The sequence below is a fragment of the Piliocolobus tephrosceles genome, chromosome 14, assembly GCF_002776525.5.
Source record: "Piliocolobus tephrosceles isolate RC106 chromosome 14, ASM277652v3, whole genome shotgun sequence".
In the NCBI taxonomy this organism is placed as follows: Eukaryota; Metazoa; Chordata; class Mammalia; order Primates; family Cercopithecidae; genus Piliocolobus; species Piliocolobus tephrosceles.
The window spans coordinates 79,191,681-79,205,652 of record NC_045447.1 but is presented as its reverse complement, the minus strand read 5'-3'; the positions used below and the strand labels follow the sequence as shown (position 1 = coordinate 79,205,652).

Genomic DNA, 13,972 nt, shown 5'->3' with positions numbered 1-13,972 from the left:
TACATTAGTGTTAATAATATATTCATTATCATAAACAGTAGGTCTAGCGAATAATATCTTATAATTGATTACCTTAATGAATTCCTTAAGTTTACAACTCTATAAATAATTATTAAAAATAAATGAATACTTTCATTTGCATGCCAAAATATATGACAAAATTCTATATATAACTCTATCCATGACTTTCCTAAAATTCAGTGACATATTACCAATTTGTAAAAATAATTTATAAGATCATAATATAAGAGCTGTATGAAAATAAATGTTTCTATTCCTATGGAAAAAAAATTTTAAAGCAGTGAATCACTTACTAAAAAAAAGCAAAAACAACACAAAAACAAAAATAAAATGTTATATAACATTTTTACCCATACTAACAAAGACTTAAAATAAATGATTTTTAAAGTAAAGCATGAACAGAATATTTGCTCCTAATTGCATTTATCTTGCTGAAGAAAGATAGCAAGTATTTAAAATTTTCAAATTTTAAAAATTTAAAGTATAAGACAAATGGCTAACAAACATAAAAAAAAAAGACTCATTTTATTTGGAATTAAAGAAATGAAAATTAAAGTAAGATACCCTATATACTCTACAAAGCTGTCAGAGGTTAAAAGACCCAATGTTATAGTTGGTTTGGAAAAACTCTCCTTTACTGTCTCTATGAATAAATTCATAAAACTTTTGTAAAGGGAAATTTGGCAGTATTTGCCAAAATTTAAAATGTCAAAACCTTTGACCTGGAAATCGAATTCTAGAAATTTACACAAATAACCAAAGATAGTTACAACTGCAGCACAATATTTGTACTAGTGAGAAACTAGGAGAAAATAAATATCGTTAAAAAGATAATCTAGTAGGATGCTGATTAAATAAGTTATGGCTCATTTAGATATAAAATTTTATGCATATAAGTAGTTAAAAATGAAGTAGACATATAAGTAGTAACATGGAAAGATGTTTATAATATAATGGTTAAGTTGAAGCAAGATATATGAGCTCATTTACATAAAAACACTCCATACGTCAAAACATTCCTACCCCCAAGTAAACTGGAATATCTAATACTTTATTAGCATTGAGAGCACACATTTCATTAAAGTAGTATTAATTACTTTAAATGTTTATATCCTTTTACTTGAACTTATCCAAAGATATATGTATGATTGTATATGAAGATAATCATGACAGCATTTTAAAAAACTGTATCAAAACACCAAAACCCATCTTAATGTTCAAGAATAAGGGAATGTCTAAGTAACGTATGAGGCATAAACATAATGAAATACTATGAGGACATTAAACATTATGTTTCTGAAGATATTTAATGGCAAGAAATGCTTAAGATATAATTGCAAATAAAAAATGTTAAGAGAAAAATATAGTTAAATAGTTTACGGGAAACAACTGGATCCCTTTTATTTAACCCAAAAAGAAAACATTTAACCAGTGGCAATTTCTGGGTAGAAGTTTTTGTATTTCCTAGATTATCTTTTTAAAAAATTAATTTTGTTTTTTTTTTTAGAGATGGGGGTCTTGCTGTATTGTCCAGGCTGGGGTGCAGTGATGCCATTATAGTGATTCACCGCAGCACTGAACTCCTGGGTTCCAGTGATCTTATGCTCCTCACCTCCCATAGGCACTTGCTACCATGCCCAGCTTATTATTTTATTTTGTTAAAGATGGGATCTCACTGTGTGGCCCAGGTTGGTCTCGAATTCCTGGACTCAACAGATCCTCCTGCCTCAGCCTCCCAAATAGCTGGGATTACAGGTGCAAGCCCCTATGCCTGGCCTGTATTTACCACATTTTCTAATGTGAGCATATATTAACTGCATAATAAAAATATTTATTTTAAAAGATGTCATTCATTATATAATAATACAGAAAAAGAATACTGAGTCAGGTGAATGTTAATAAATCTTTTCAGGAATGAATATCACAGATAGAGAATGAGTCTTTCTTTATACATTTCTAAGTTTGAATTTTAGGCCTTTGTATTTCTCTTTCTCTTTTTTTGTTTTTGAGATGGTGTCTCGCTCTTGTTGCCCAGGCTGGAGTGCAATGGCATGATCTCGGCTCACCGCAACCTCCACCTCCCGGGTTCAAGCGATTCTCCTGCCTCAGCCTCCCGAGTAGCTGGGATTACAAACATGTGCCACCACGACTGGCTAATTTTGTATTTTTAGTAGAGACAGGGTTTCTCCATGTTGGTCAGGCTGGTGTCGAACTCCTGACCTCAGGTGATCCGCCCACCTTGGCCTTCTGTTAAAATACAATAACCCTGAAATCATGTGAACAACTAAGGAGAATGTTCATAACAAGTAGTTTTCTGATATCATTTTAGAAATGCAAATTCAACTTTTCCAAGAAAATTCACATTTATTTGTTCAGCAGATATTTATTGTGTTCCTACTCTGTAGCAGGGTCTTGGTTCAGACAAGACAGACAAAATTTGGTTTCAAAAAAATTCACATTCTGTTATGCGAGACAGTCAGTAAATATACAAGTAGATAAAAAATATAAAGTTAGAGGGTAAGAGATCCTATAAATCAGGGCCAGAGACTGGAGAGTGATGAGGGCAGGCATTTTAAGTTGGGGTATCTAGAAAATTCTTTCTGAGGAGGTGATATCTGAGCAGAAACTGGATTGAAGTGAGGAAATGAACACAGGTGAAGAATTTTCCTGGCAGAAAGGAGAGCAAATGAAAGAGCTTGAGACAGAACTGTTTGCCGTGTTCAAAGAGCAGCCAGGAGGCTAATGTGGTAGGAAGGCAGTGAGAGAAGAGAAGAATACATGATAGGGTCTGTACGACTCTAGAGGCTGGACTGTGTAGTAGGTCTAGTAGGCCACGATAAGGCCTTTGGATTTCATTCTGAGTGTTCTGGAAACTTTTAGATGGTTAGGCAATCACCTTATTTCAGCATAAAATGCACATGTTATACTAAATTCTGTTGGAAGTTATTTTAAAAAAAGTATTGATCCTCAATTATAATACCTAGTTATTTAAAAAATACTGATATGTATGTCACGAAATTATTGTCATATGTTTAGAAAAGAATCAGCTGAATTGTATCATTAACGCTATATCTACTTTATTCTCTCTGTGTCAGGCTTCTGCTCTACATGCCAAGTATTAAATGACACAATTAACAGTTTAATTGGAATCCTATTGTCCGATTCAGACTTCTGTAAGATATGTTGTAAAATTGACTCCACTGAATTGTTGCTAAGTTACCATGAATTGAACTCTTTTTAAGATCAGAGTTGTAAATGTTAATTATTTTATAAAGGACAAGAAATACCTTTGTATATTTATCTTTATAATTCATCATGTGGAAATTGAAACATATACCCTAACATGTGATAGCCAACCTGCCTCTTCTGAGTGTTTGAAGATGTATCACACCCTTCGGGTGAGAACATCACACTTGTGATCCTTATGTGAATTCACTCTTTGAAAAGTGCTTACAGTTGATTCAGAAAAGAGTATTACTTTTTGGAAGATTCATATATTGTCTAGTTGTAGGCAAACTAGGCACCCTGTGCCTACTTTCAAGCCACAATATCAAAGCTATACATTCCATTCTTTAAAAATGGGATATCTGAATGACCTTCAGGGTGGCCCTGAAGAATGCTCTCTTCTGTTATCCACAAAACACACAAGCTGAGAAATGGCCCACATAACTTCTCCAATTCTGCCCAAGAAAGGAAGTGATTTTTTTTTTTTCTGCCTCCCAGGGAACCACCATTAGTCACTGAAAGCCAGGTTAGGCAAGGAGAGAGCCCCCATTCAGAGCAGAGACTGTTTGTAGCGCTGTATCAACTGCTATCATGATTCTCTGCAAGTTTATTTCTATATTTCTATGTATGTAAATATATACAAAAATTTTAGAAATTAAGAGATTAAGCATCTGATTTCAGAACATGAAGGGCCTCTGTATGTGACTGCCAAATTTATAATGGCATTTACAAATTTACACATTTTTGGCATCTGCAATGCCAAAAACATTAAAAAATATTCTAATTCTGCTTCTCTGATAGTTTGTGAGTGCAATTTTCACTACTCAATATGTTCTTATGTCTCAGTAAAAAACAGTTCAGATATTAAAGGCTCAAGTTTCTAAGCTATTGACTTTGCCTACCAGCAGGAGGTATGCATCTGTTTGAATGTGCCTTTCCTTCTGGGGCCCTGAACTGTACGCCTTCAAGTCTTTTTGAAATGAAAATAATAACCATAATAGTGTCTAATAATAACAAGCCAATTATCCTCAACTTAGGGAGGACAGAGGCCAGGCAAGTGATGATCTACTGGGATTGTATATCTGCAGAGAACAAGAAATGCAAGTAATTTTCTCTCCTTTCAAGATACCTGCAACAGATCTCCGTGGAGATGAAGGCTCCAGGGATGTATTTCTAAAATGACATCGACTAAATATAGAAAAAAAAAAAAAAAAAACCCAAAACCAAAGGTAGAGGTAAGGGCAAGTCTGACACTAACAACATAAGAAAGCAGTAGGAAGAAAAAAAACACCTTGCTTTTTCGGATATAGAGGATGGACTCTGACTTTGGTCATATAAGTTTTGGAACAGCCAGTCAAGTGTACTGCCAGTAAGTGTACTGCTGTTTCATCAATCATTCACGGAGCACATATACCATTTATGTTATTTTCTGGGAAAAAAACTTGATGAATAAAAAACAAACTCTTGGGCAACTGGGAAAATATCTGAAATCTTAAAAAATGTTCCCAAATCAAATTTTCTAATTCTACCATTACTACAACTGTTGCTGCATCTACCTTGAGAACACTGTGATAACACATTTCAAATCTTCCTGATGTATCAAGGGAAAACATAATTTCTCATCAACACATTTCTCATGAACATCCAGATCCAAATCTAGCACTGGCTTCACTGATGCATACTAGTGGGCCACAGAGCCAGACAACACCTTAATAATTTGCTTCTTGAATTATGTGGACTAAAGGTACTAAATATATGAGAGGCAGGACTATGGAATTGTACCACTACAAAAACAAAAACAAAAACAAAACAACAGCAAAAAACTGGCTGGCTTTCTTTCATTGCATTTGACCCTGGGCTAGACACTAGACAGCTATTTTCAGGATGTAAGGATAATTTAACTCTTAATGAAACATATGATGTGGATCTATATGTCTACTTCAGTTTAAGAAATAAGAATTTGGACCAAATCAGTTGAGAAAGAAAAAAGTCACTTACAATAAAACCAAAGGAACTACCATCATAATTAAAAGACCTCTGATTCCATCATTATAACCAACGATGGTGAAAACAATGTGGAAATCCTATAGTCTGGGTTTACTGAGTTCACAAGTACTATTAGTTCCTAATTCTGTTACTTATTCATAGTCTTTGCCCCCTCACAACTAGCTTTGGACTCACCACTGATGTCCAGATGATGACCATAGTGTAGACACAGCTACAGTCAGGCGTATGTCCTGTGGCCACCACTTTCTGATATGTGCATGGCTGCAGAGACTCTACACTAGAGACTGCCTATACTTTACAGCAGATATTAATCTTAGGGCCAAATCAGTGGGGCCAGCTTTATCTAAAGAAGCTAAAAAATGAACTCTTACCACAAGAACACATGCCAGAGTTAAAAATATAATTTACCCGACTTAAAAAAGAATTCCATCCTACATATATGGTAAGGACACTGACCTACAAAGGTCATAAATGCTGGGTTTTTTTTTTAAATTATACTTTATGTTCTAGGGTACATGTGCACAACGTGCAGGTTTGTTACATATGTATACATGGGCCATGTTGGTGTGCTGCACCCATTAACTCGTCATTTATATTAGGTATATCTCCTAATGCTATCTCTCTCCCCTCCCCCAATCCCACAACAGGCCCTGGTGTGTGATGTTTCCCTTTCTGTGTCCAAGTGTTCTCATTGTTTAATTCCCACCTATAAGTGAGAACATGCAGTGTTTGGTTTTCTGTCTGTGCGATAGTTTGCTGAGAATGATGGTTTACAGCTGCATCCATGTCCCTACAAAGGACATGAACTCATCCTTTTTTAATGGCTGCATAGTATTCCATGGTGTATATGTGCCACGTTTTCTTAATCCAGTCTGTCATTGATGGACATTTGGGATGGTTCCAAGTCTTTGCTATTGTGAATAGTGCTGCAATAAACATACATATGCATGTGTCTTATAGCAGCATGATTTATAATCCTTTGGGTATATACCCAGTAATGGGATGGCTGGGTCAAATGGTATTTCCAGTTCTAGATCCTCAAGGAATCACCACACTGTCTTCCACAATGGTTGAACTAGTTTACACTCCTACCAACAGTCTAAAAGTGTTCCTATTTCTCCACATCCTCTCCAGCACCTGTTGTTTCCTGACTTTTTAATGATCGCCATTCTAACTGGTGTGAGATGGTATCTCATTGTGGTTTTGATTTGCATTTCTCTGATGGCTAGTGATGGTGAACATTTTTTCATGTGTCTGTTGGCTGTATAAATGACTTCTTTTGAGAAGTGTCTGTTAATATCCTTTGTCCACTTTTTGATGGGGTTGTTTTTTTCCTGTAAATTTGTTTGAATTCTTTGTAGGTTCTGGATATTAGCCCTTTGTCAGATGAGTAGATTGCAAAAATTTTCTCCCATTCTGTAGGTTGCCTGCTCACTCTGATGGTAGTTTCTTTTGTTGTGCAGAAGCTCTTTAGTTTAATTAGATCCCATTTGTCAATTCTGGCTTTTGTTGCCATTGCTTTTGGTGTTTCAGATATGAAGTCCTCGCCCATGCCTATGTCCTGAATGGTATTGCCTAGGTTTTCTTCTAGGGTTTTAATGGTTTTAGGTCTAACACTTACGTCTCTAATCCATCTTGAATTAATTTTTGTATAAGGTGTAAGGAAGAGATCCAGTTTCAGCTTTCTACTTATGGCTAGCCAGTTTTCCCAGCACCATTTATTAAATAGGGAATCATTTCCCCATTTCTTGTTTTTGTCAGGTGTGTCAAAGATCAGATGGTTGTAGATGTGTGGTATTATTTCTGAGGGCTCTGTTCTGTTCCATTGGTCTATATCTCTGTTTTGGTATGAGTACCATGCTGTTTCGGTTACTGTAGCCTTGTAATATAGTTTGAAGTCAGGTAGTGTGATACCTCCAGCTTTGTTCTTTTGGCTTAGGATTATCTTGGCAATGTGGGCTCTTTTTTGGTTCCATATGAACTTTAAAGTAGTTTTTTCCAATTCTGTGAAGAAGGTCATTGGTAGCTTAATGGGGATGGCATTGAATCTATCAATTACCTTGGGAAGTATGGCCATTTTCATGATATTGATTCTTCCCATCCATGAGTATGGAATGTTCTTCCATTTACTTGTGTCCTCTTTTATTTCATTGAGCAGTGGTTTGTAGTTCTCCTTGAAGAGGTCCTCCACATCCCTTTAAGTTGGATTCCTAGGTATTTTATTATCTTTGAAGCAACTGTGAATGGGAGTTCATTCACGATTTGGCTCTCTGTTTGTCTGTTATTGGTGTATAAGAATGCCTGTGATTTCTGCACATTGATTTTGTATCCTGAGACTTTGCTGAAGTTGCTTATCAGCTTAAGGAGATTTTGGGCTGAGACGATGGGGTTTTCTAAATATACAATCATGTCATCTGTAAACAGGGACAATCTGACTTCCTCTTTTCCTAATTGAATACCCTTTATTTCTTTCTCTTGCCTGACTGCCCTGGCCAGAACTTCCAACACTATGTGGAATAGGAGTGGTGAGAGAGGGCATCCCTGTCTTGTGCCGGTTTTCGAGGGGAATGCTTCCAGTTTTTGCCCATTCAGTGTGATACTGGCTGTGGGTTTGTCATAAATAGCTCTTACTAGTTTGAGATAAGTTCCATCAATACCTAATTTTTTGAGCATTTTTAGCATGAAGGGCTGTTGAATTTTGTCAAAGGCCATTTCTGCATCTATTGAGATAATCAGGTAGTTTTTGTCTTTGGTTCTGTTTATATGCTGGATTACGTTTATTGATTTACATATATTGAACCAGCCTTGCATCCCAGGGATGAAGCCCATTTGATCATGATATATAAGCTTTTTGATGTGCTGCTGAATTTGGTTTGCCAGGATTTTATTGAGGATTTTTGCATTGATGTTCATCAGGGATATTGGTCTAAAACTCTCTTTTTTTGTTGTGTCTCTGCCAGGCTTTGGTATCAGGATGATGTTGGCCTCATAAAATGAGTTAGGGAGGATTCTCTCTTTTTCTATTGATTGGAATAGTTTCAGAAGGAATGGTACCAGCTCCTCCTTGTACCTCTGGTAGAATTCAGCTGTGAATCCATCTGGTCCTGGACTTTTTTTGGTTGGTAGGCTATTAATTGTTGCCTCAATTTCAGAGCCTGCTATTGGTGTATTCAGGGATTCAACTTCTTCCTGGTTTAGTCTTGGGAGAGTGTAGGTGTCCAGGAATTCATCCAATTCTTCTAGGTTTCCTAGTTTATTTGCGTAGAGGTGTTTATAGTATTCTATGATGGTGGTCTGTATTTCTGTGGGGTTGATGGTGACATCCCCTTTATCATTTTTTATTGCATCTATTTGATTCTTCTCTCTTCTTTATTAGTCTTGCTAGCAGTCTATCAATTTTGTTGATCTTTTAAAAAAAAAACAGTTCCTCCATTCATTGATTTTTTGAAGGGTTTTTTGTGTCTTTATCTCCTTCAGTTATGCTCTGATCTATTTCTTGCCTTCTGCCAGCTTTTGAATGTGTTTGCTCTTGCTTCTCTAGTTGTTTTAATCGTGACATTAGGGTGTCAATTTTAGATCTTTCCTGCTTTCTCTTGTGGGCATTTAGTGCTATAAATTTCCCTCTACATACTGCTTTAAATGTGTCCCAGAGATTCTGGTATGTTGTATCTTTGTTCTCAATGGTTTCAAAGAGCATCTTTATTTCTGCCTTCATTTCATTATGTACCCAGTAGTCATTCAGGAGCAGGTTGTTCAGTTTCCATGTGGTTGGGTGGTTTTGATTTTCTTAATCCTGAGTTTTAGTTTGATTGCACTGCGGTCTGAGAGACAGTTTGTTACAATTTCTGTTGTTTTACATTTGCTGAGGAGTGCTTTACTTCCAACTATGTGGTCAGTTTTGGAATAAGTGTGATGTGGTGCTGAGAAAAATGTACATTCTGTTGATTTGGGGTGGAGAATTCTGTAGATGTCTATTAGGTCCGCTTAGTGCAGAGTTGAGTTCAATTCCTGGATATGCTTGTTAACCTTCTGTCTCGTTGATCAGTCTAATGTTGACAGTGGGGTGTTAAAGTCTCTCATTATTATTGTATGGGAGTCTAAGTCTCTTTGTAAGTCTCTAAGGACTTGCTTTATGAATCTGGGTGCTCCTGTATTGGGTGCATATATATTTAGGATAGTTAGCTCTTCTTGTTGAATTGATCCCTTTACCATTATGTAATGGCCTTCTTTGTCTCTTTTGATCTTTGTTGGTTTAAAGTCTGTTTTATCAGAGACTAGGATTGCAACCCCTACCTTTGTTTTTGTTTTCCATTTGCTTGGTAGATCTTCCATCTCTTTATTTTGAGCCTACATGTGTCTCTGCACGTGAGATGGGTCTCCTGAATATAGCACACTGATGGGTCTTGACTCTTTATCCAATTTGCCAGTCTGTTTTTTTTAATTGGAGCATTTAGCCCATTTACATTTAAGGTTAATATTATTATGTGTGAACTTGATCATGTCATTATGATGTTAGCTAGTTATTTTGCTCATTAGCTGATGCAGTTTCTTCCTAGCATCGATGGTCTTTACATTTTGGCATGTTTTTGCAGTGGCTGGTACTGGTTGTTCCTTTCCATGTTTAGTGCCTCCTTCAGGAGCTCTTGTCGGGCAGGCCTGGTGGTGACAAATCTCTCAGCATTTGCTTGTCTGTAAAGGATTTTGTTTCTTCTTCACTTATGAAACTTAGTTTGGCTGGATATGAAATTCTGGGTTGAAAATTCTTTTCTTTAAGAATGTTGAATATTGGCCCCCACTCTCTTCTGGCTTGTAGAGTTTCTGCCGAGAGATCCGCTGTTAGTCTGATGGGCTTCCCTTTGTGGGTAACCTGACCCTTCTCTCTGGCTGCCCTTAACATTTCTTCCTTCATTTCAACTTTGGTGAATCTGACAATTATGTGTCTTGGAGTTGCTCTTCTCGAGGAGTATCTTTGTGGAGTTCTCTGTATTTCCTGAATTTGAACATTGGCCTGCCTTGCTAGGTTGGGGAAGTTCTGCTGGATAATATCCTGCAGAGTGTTTTCCAACTTGGTTTCATTCTCCCCATCACTTTCAGGTACAGCAATCAGATGTAGATTTGGTCTTTTCACATAGTGCCATATTTCTTGGAGGCTTTGTTCATTTCTTTTTACTCTTTTTTTCTCTAAACTTCGCTTCTCACTTCATTTCATGCATTTGATCTTCAATCACTGATACCCTTTCATCCAGTTGATTAAGTTACTGAAGCTTGTGCATTTGTCATGTAGTTCTTGTGTCATGGTTTTCATCTCTATCAGGTTGTTTAAGGACTTCTCTACATTGGTTATTCTAGTTAGCCATTCATCAAATCTTTTTTCAAGGTTTTTAGCTTCTTTGTGCTGGGTTTGTACTTCCTCCTTTAGCTCAGAGAAGTTTGATTGTTTGAAGCCTTCTTCTCTCAATTCATCAAAGTCATTCTCCGTCCAGCTTTGTTCCATTGCTGGTGAAGAACTGTGTTCCTTTGGAGGGGGAGAGGTGCTCTGATTTTTAGAATTTTCAGCTTTTCTGCACTGCTTTTTCCCCATCTTTGTGGTTTTTATCTACCTTTGGTCTTTGATGATGGTGACATACAGATGGGGTTTTGGTGTGGATGTCCTTTCTGTTTGTTAGTTTTCCTTCTAACAGTAAGGACCCTCAGTGCTAGGTCTGTTGGAGTTTGCTCGAGGTTGCCTGGGTATCAGCAGCAGAGGCTGCAGAAGAGTGAATACTGCTAAACAGCAAATGTTGCTGTCTGATCGTTCCTCTGGAAGCTTCATCTCAGAGGTGTACTCGGCTGTGTGAGGTGTGAGGTGTCAGTCTGCCCCTAGTGGGGGATGTCTCCCAGTTAGGTTACTTGGGGATCAGGAACTCACTTGAGCAGGTAGTCTGTCAGTTCTCAGACCTCAAACTCTGTGCTGGGAGAACCACTACTCTCTTCAAAGCTGTCAGACAGGTACATTTACATCTGCAGAGGTTTCTGCTGCCTTTTGTTTGGCTATGCCCTGTCCCCAGAGGTGGAGTCTATAGAGGCAGGCAGGCCTCCTTGAGCTGCAGTTGGCTCCACCCAGTTCCAGCTTCCTGGCTGCTTTGTCTACCTACTTAAGATTCAGCAACAGTGGGTGCCCCTCCCCCAGCCTCCCTGCCGCCTTGCAGTTCGATCTCAGACTGCTGTGCTAGCAATGAGGGAGGCTCCATGGGCGTGGGACCCTCTGAGCCAGGCATGGGATATAATCTCCTGGTGTGCCGTTTGCTAAGACTCTTGGTAAAGCGCAGTACTAGGGTGGGAGTGATCCAATTTTCCAGGTGTTGTGTGTCACGGTTTCCCTTGGTGAGGAAAGGGAATTCTCTGACCCCTCGCGCTTCCTGGGTGAGGCGATGCCTCATCCTGCTTCGGCTGTCACTTGTTGGGCTGCACCCACTGTCCTGCACTTGCTGTCCGACAAGCCCCAGTGAGATGAACCCGGTACCTCAGTTGGAAATGCAGAAATCACCCATCTTCTGTGTCGCTCACACTGGGAGCTGGAGGCTGGAGCTGTTCCTATTTGGCCATCTTGGAACCGCCTCATAAATGCTGTTTTTAATTTTTGTGGCGGAGTTATGGTCAACAGCTCATCCCATCATTTGATATATGTCATGTAATCAGAAAGCCCTTTTCTTCTGAGTGCTTCTATGTCTACAAAAGTACACACTTCTATCCATACTATTTTAGTCAAAAACTGATTTATATTATTAATAAGCTATGTTACTGTCTACTAGATTACTGGCAATCATTAGAATCACCAGGAGAGCTTTGTGAAAAAAAATCCTGATTATCCTCATTCCTAATCACTATCTTTTTTTTTTTTTTTTGAGACGGAGTCTCACTCTGTCGTCTAGCTGGAGTGCAGTGGTGCGATCTCGGCTTACTGCAAGCTCTGCCTCCTGGGTTCACGCCATTCTCCTGCCTCAGTCTCCCAAGTAGCTGGGACTATAGGCTCCTGCCCCCACGCCCAGCTAATTTTTTGTATTTTTAGTGGAGACGGGGTTTCACTGTGTTAGTCAGGATGGTCTCCATCTCCTGAGCTTGTGATCCAACCACCTCGGCCTCTCAAAGTGCTGGGATTACAGGCATGAGTCACCGTGCTCAGCCACTAATCACTATCTCTTACCCACCAAGATTTTGATTTAGTAGGTCTTGGGAGGAATTTAGGATTTGTTTCTTTTTTATACATTAATTCTGATGTGCAGCCAGGTTTGAAAACAGTTATAACTGATAAAAGTAAGAAGGTAGATAGTTCTGGGTATGCATCAGAATCAACTGAAGTACTTTTTAAGACATAAATTGCTGGGCCTTATCTCTACAGGTTCTGATACAGGTAGATTTGGAGGAGGTGCTAGGAATTTGCATTTCTAACATGTTTCCAATTGATAGTGATGCTACTGGTATAGGGACCACATTCTGAACATCACTAAACAGAGAACTAAAGGAGACTAGTGTTAGGCCTCAAGAAAGAAGCCTAAATAATGTATGTTGCAAGAGGGAGTACAGTAGCCCTTTTCTGATTATTGCTGAATACATTATCTAGACTGAAATCTCGGATGTTCCCATCTGAGGACATCTAGGGCTTTGAGCAAGAGATTTCTTTTCCTAGCAGAAGGTTTATTTCTCTAAGTTTCCTGGTACATTTCCATGATGTTGTAATCACTGACTTGGGTTGAAGGTAGTTGTAACAGGGAGTTTCCACAAACTAAAGTCTTTACTCCTTTCTTTTCTTTTGTCACAGAAGCATATACACACAAATACACACATATATTTGCAGAATATGAAGAAGCAAGTCTAGGAGAAACCTAGATGATACCTGTAGAAAGACCATTTTAGCAGAAATTGCCTGGCGGCTTTAGGAAAACTGGGTCTTCCTTCATAGGGTTTCAGTGCTTGCATCATCACATTGTCAAGCCACGCAGCCCACTGCTCCAGGGTGCTCTGCTGCTGAAGAGTCATCTTGAAATCTGTTTCTAGTCTCTGAACCATGTTGTCATCACACTGGCACACCCAGGAAGCCTGCTCCTGAGACAGTAACACAGAAAGCAAAGGAAAAGTTCAACTCAGCATCCTTTCATTGAACATCAGCACACACACCAGATGCAAGAACAGAAAATTGTAATAAAAGCTTCCCACAGTTAAATGAATCCAGAAAATAAACAATTACTTGTCAATTGTTAGGGTAACACAATCTTTATCAGTTTTAAGGGATGAATATTTCTCATTGCTCACTCTGGTACATAAAAAAGTGATGTCACATGTAAGTATGATTTGTTTTTTCTACATTAACTAGTCTGTGTAAAAGACTAAAATACATGATTACTTCAAAAAACAGAAGTCTGAACCTACAGTAGGCAAGGTCTTTCATTCTATTCAGCTTTCACACTGCTTTCAGAAGTTCTCTTTTTGTTCCCCATCAGATAAAACTTTAAAACCAATTCATTTGAGAAGATTTAGGGTAAGTCAGACAGATAAATAGATACAATCGGCCAAAAGTGGTCCTCTCAAGATTAAAACAGAAACAAACACTGAATGGTACTAGGTAGAAGCATATGCTGTTATGAGTTCTATGGATTGGGAACAGAAATCTCAAGGGCTATCAAGGCAAGGCTATGAATGCAAATTAATTCAGAGAACTGAAAACAACAATAACAACAACAAC

At 38.1% G+C, this 13,972-nt stretch overlaps 1 protein-coding gene across 4 annotated transcripts in view; it reads right to left on the bottom strand.

Moving 5' to 3' along the window:
- Positions 1-13,972, bottom strand: part of RFX3 (regulatory factor X3) — a 311,034-nt gene that overhangs the window by 32,073 nt on the left and 264,989 nt on the right. For all 4 annotated transcript variants that reach the window (XM_023213193.1, XM_023213190.1, XM_023213191.2 and 1 more), the window contains one exon: positions 13,127-13,335. In XM_023213193.1, coding sequence (XP_023068961.1) covers positions 13,127-13,335 — 209 coding nt within the window. The remainder of the gene's footprint in view (positions 1-13,126; positions 13,336-13,972) is intronic.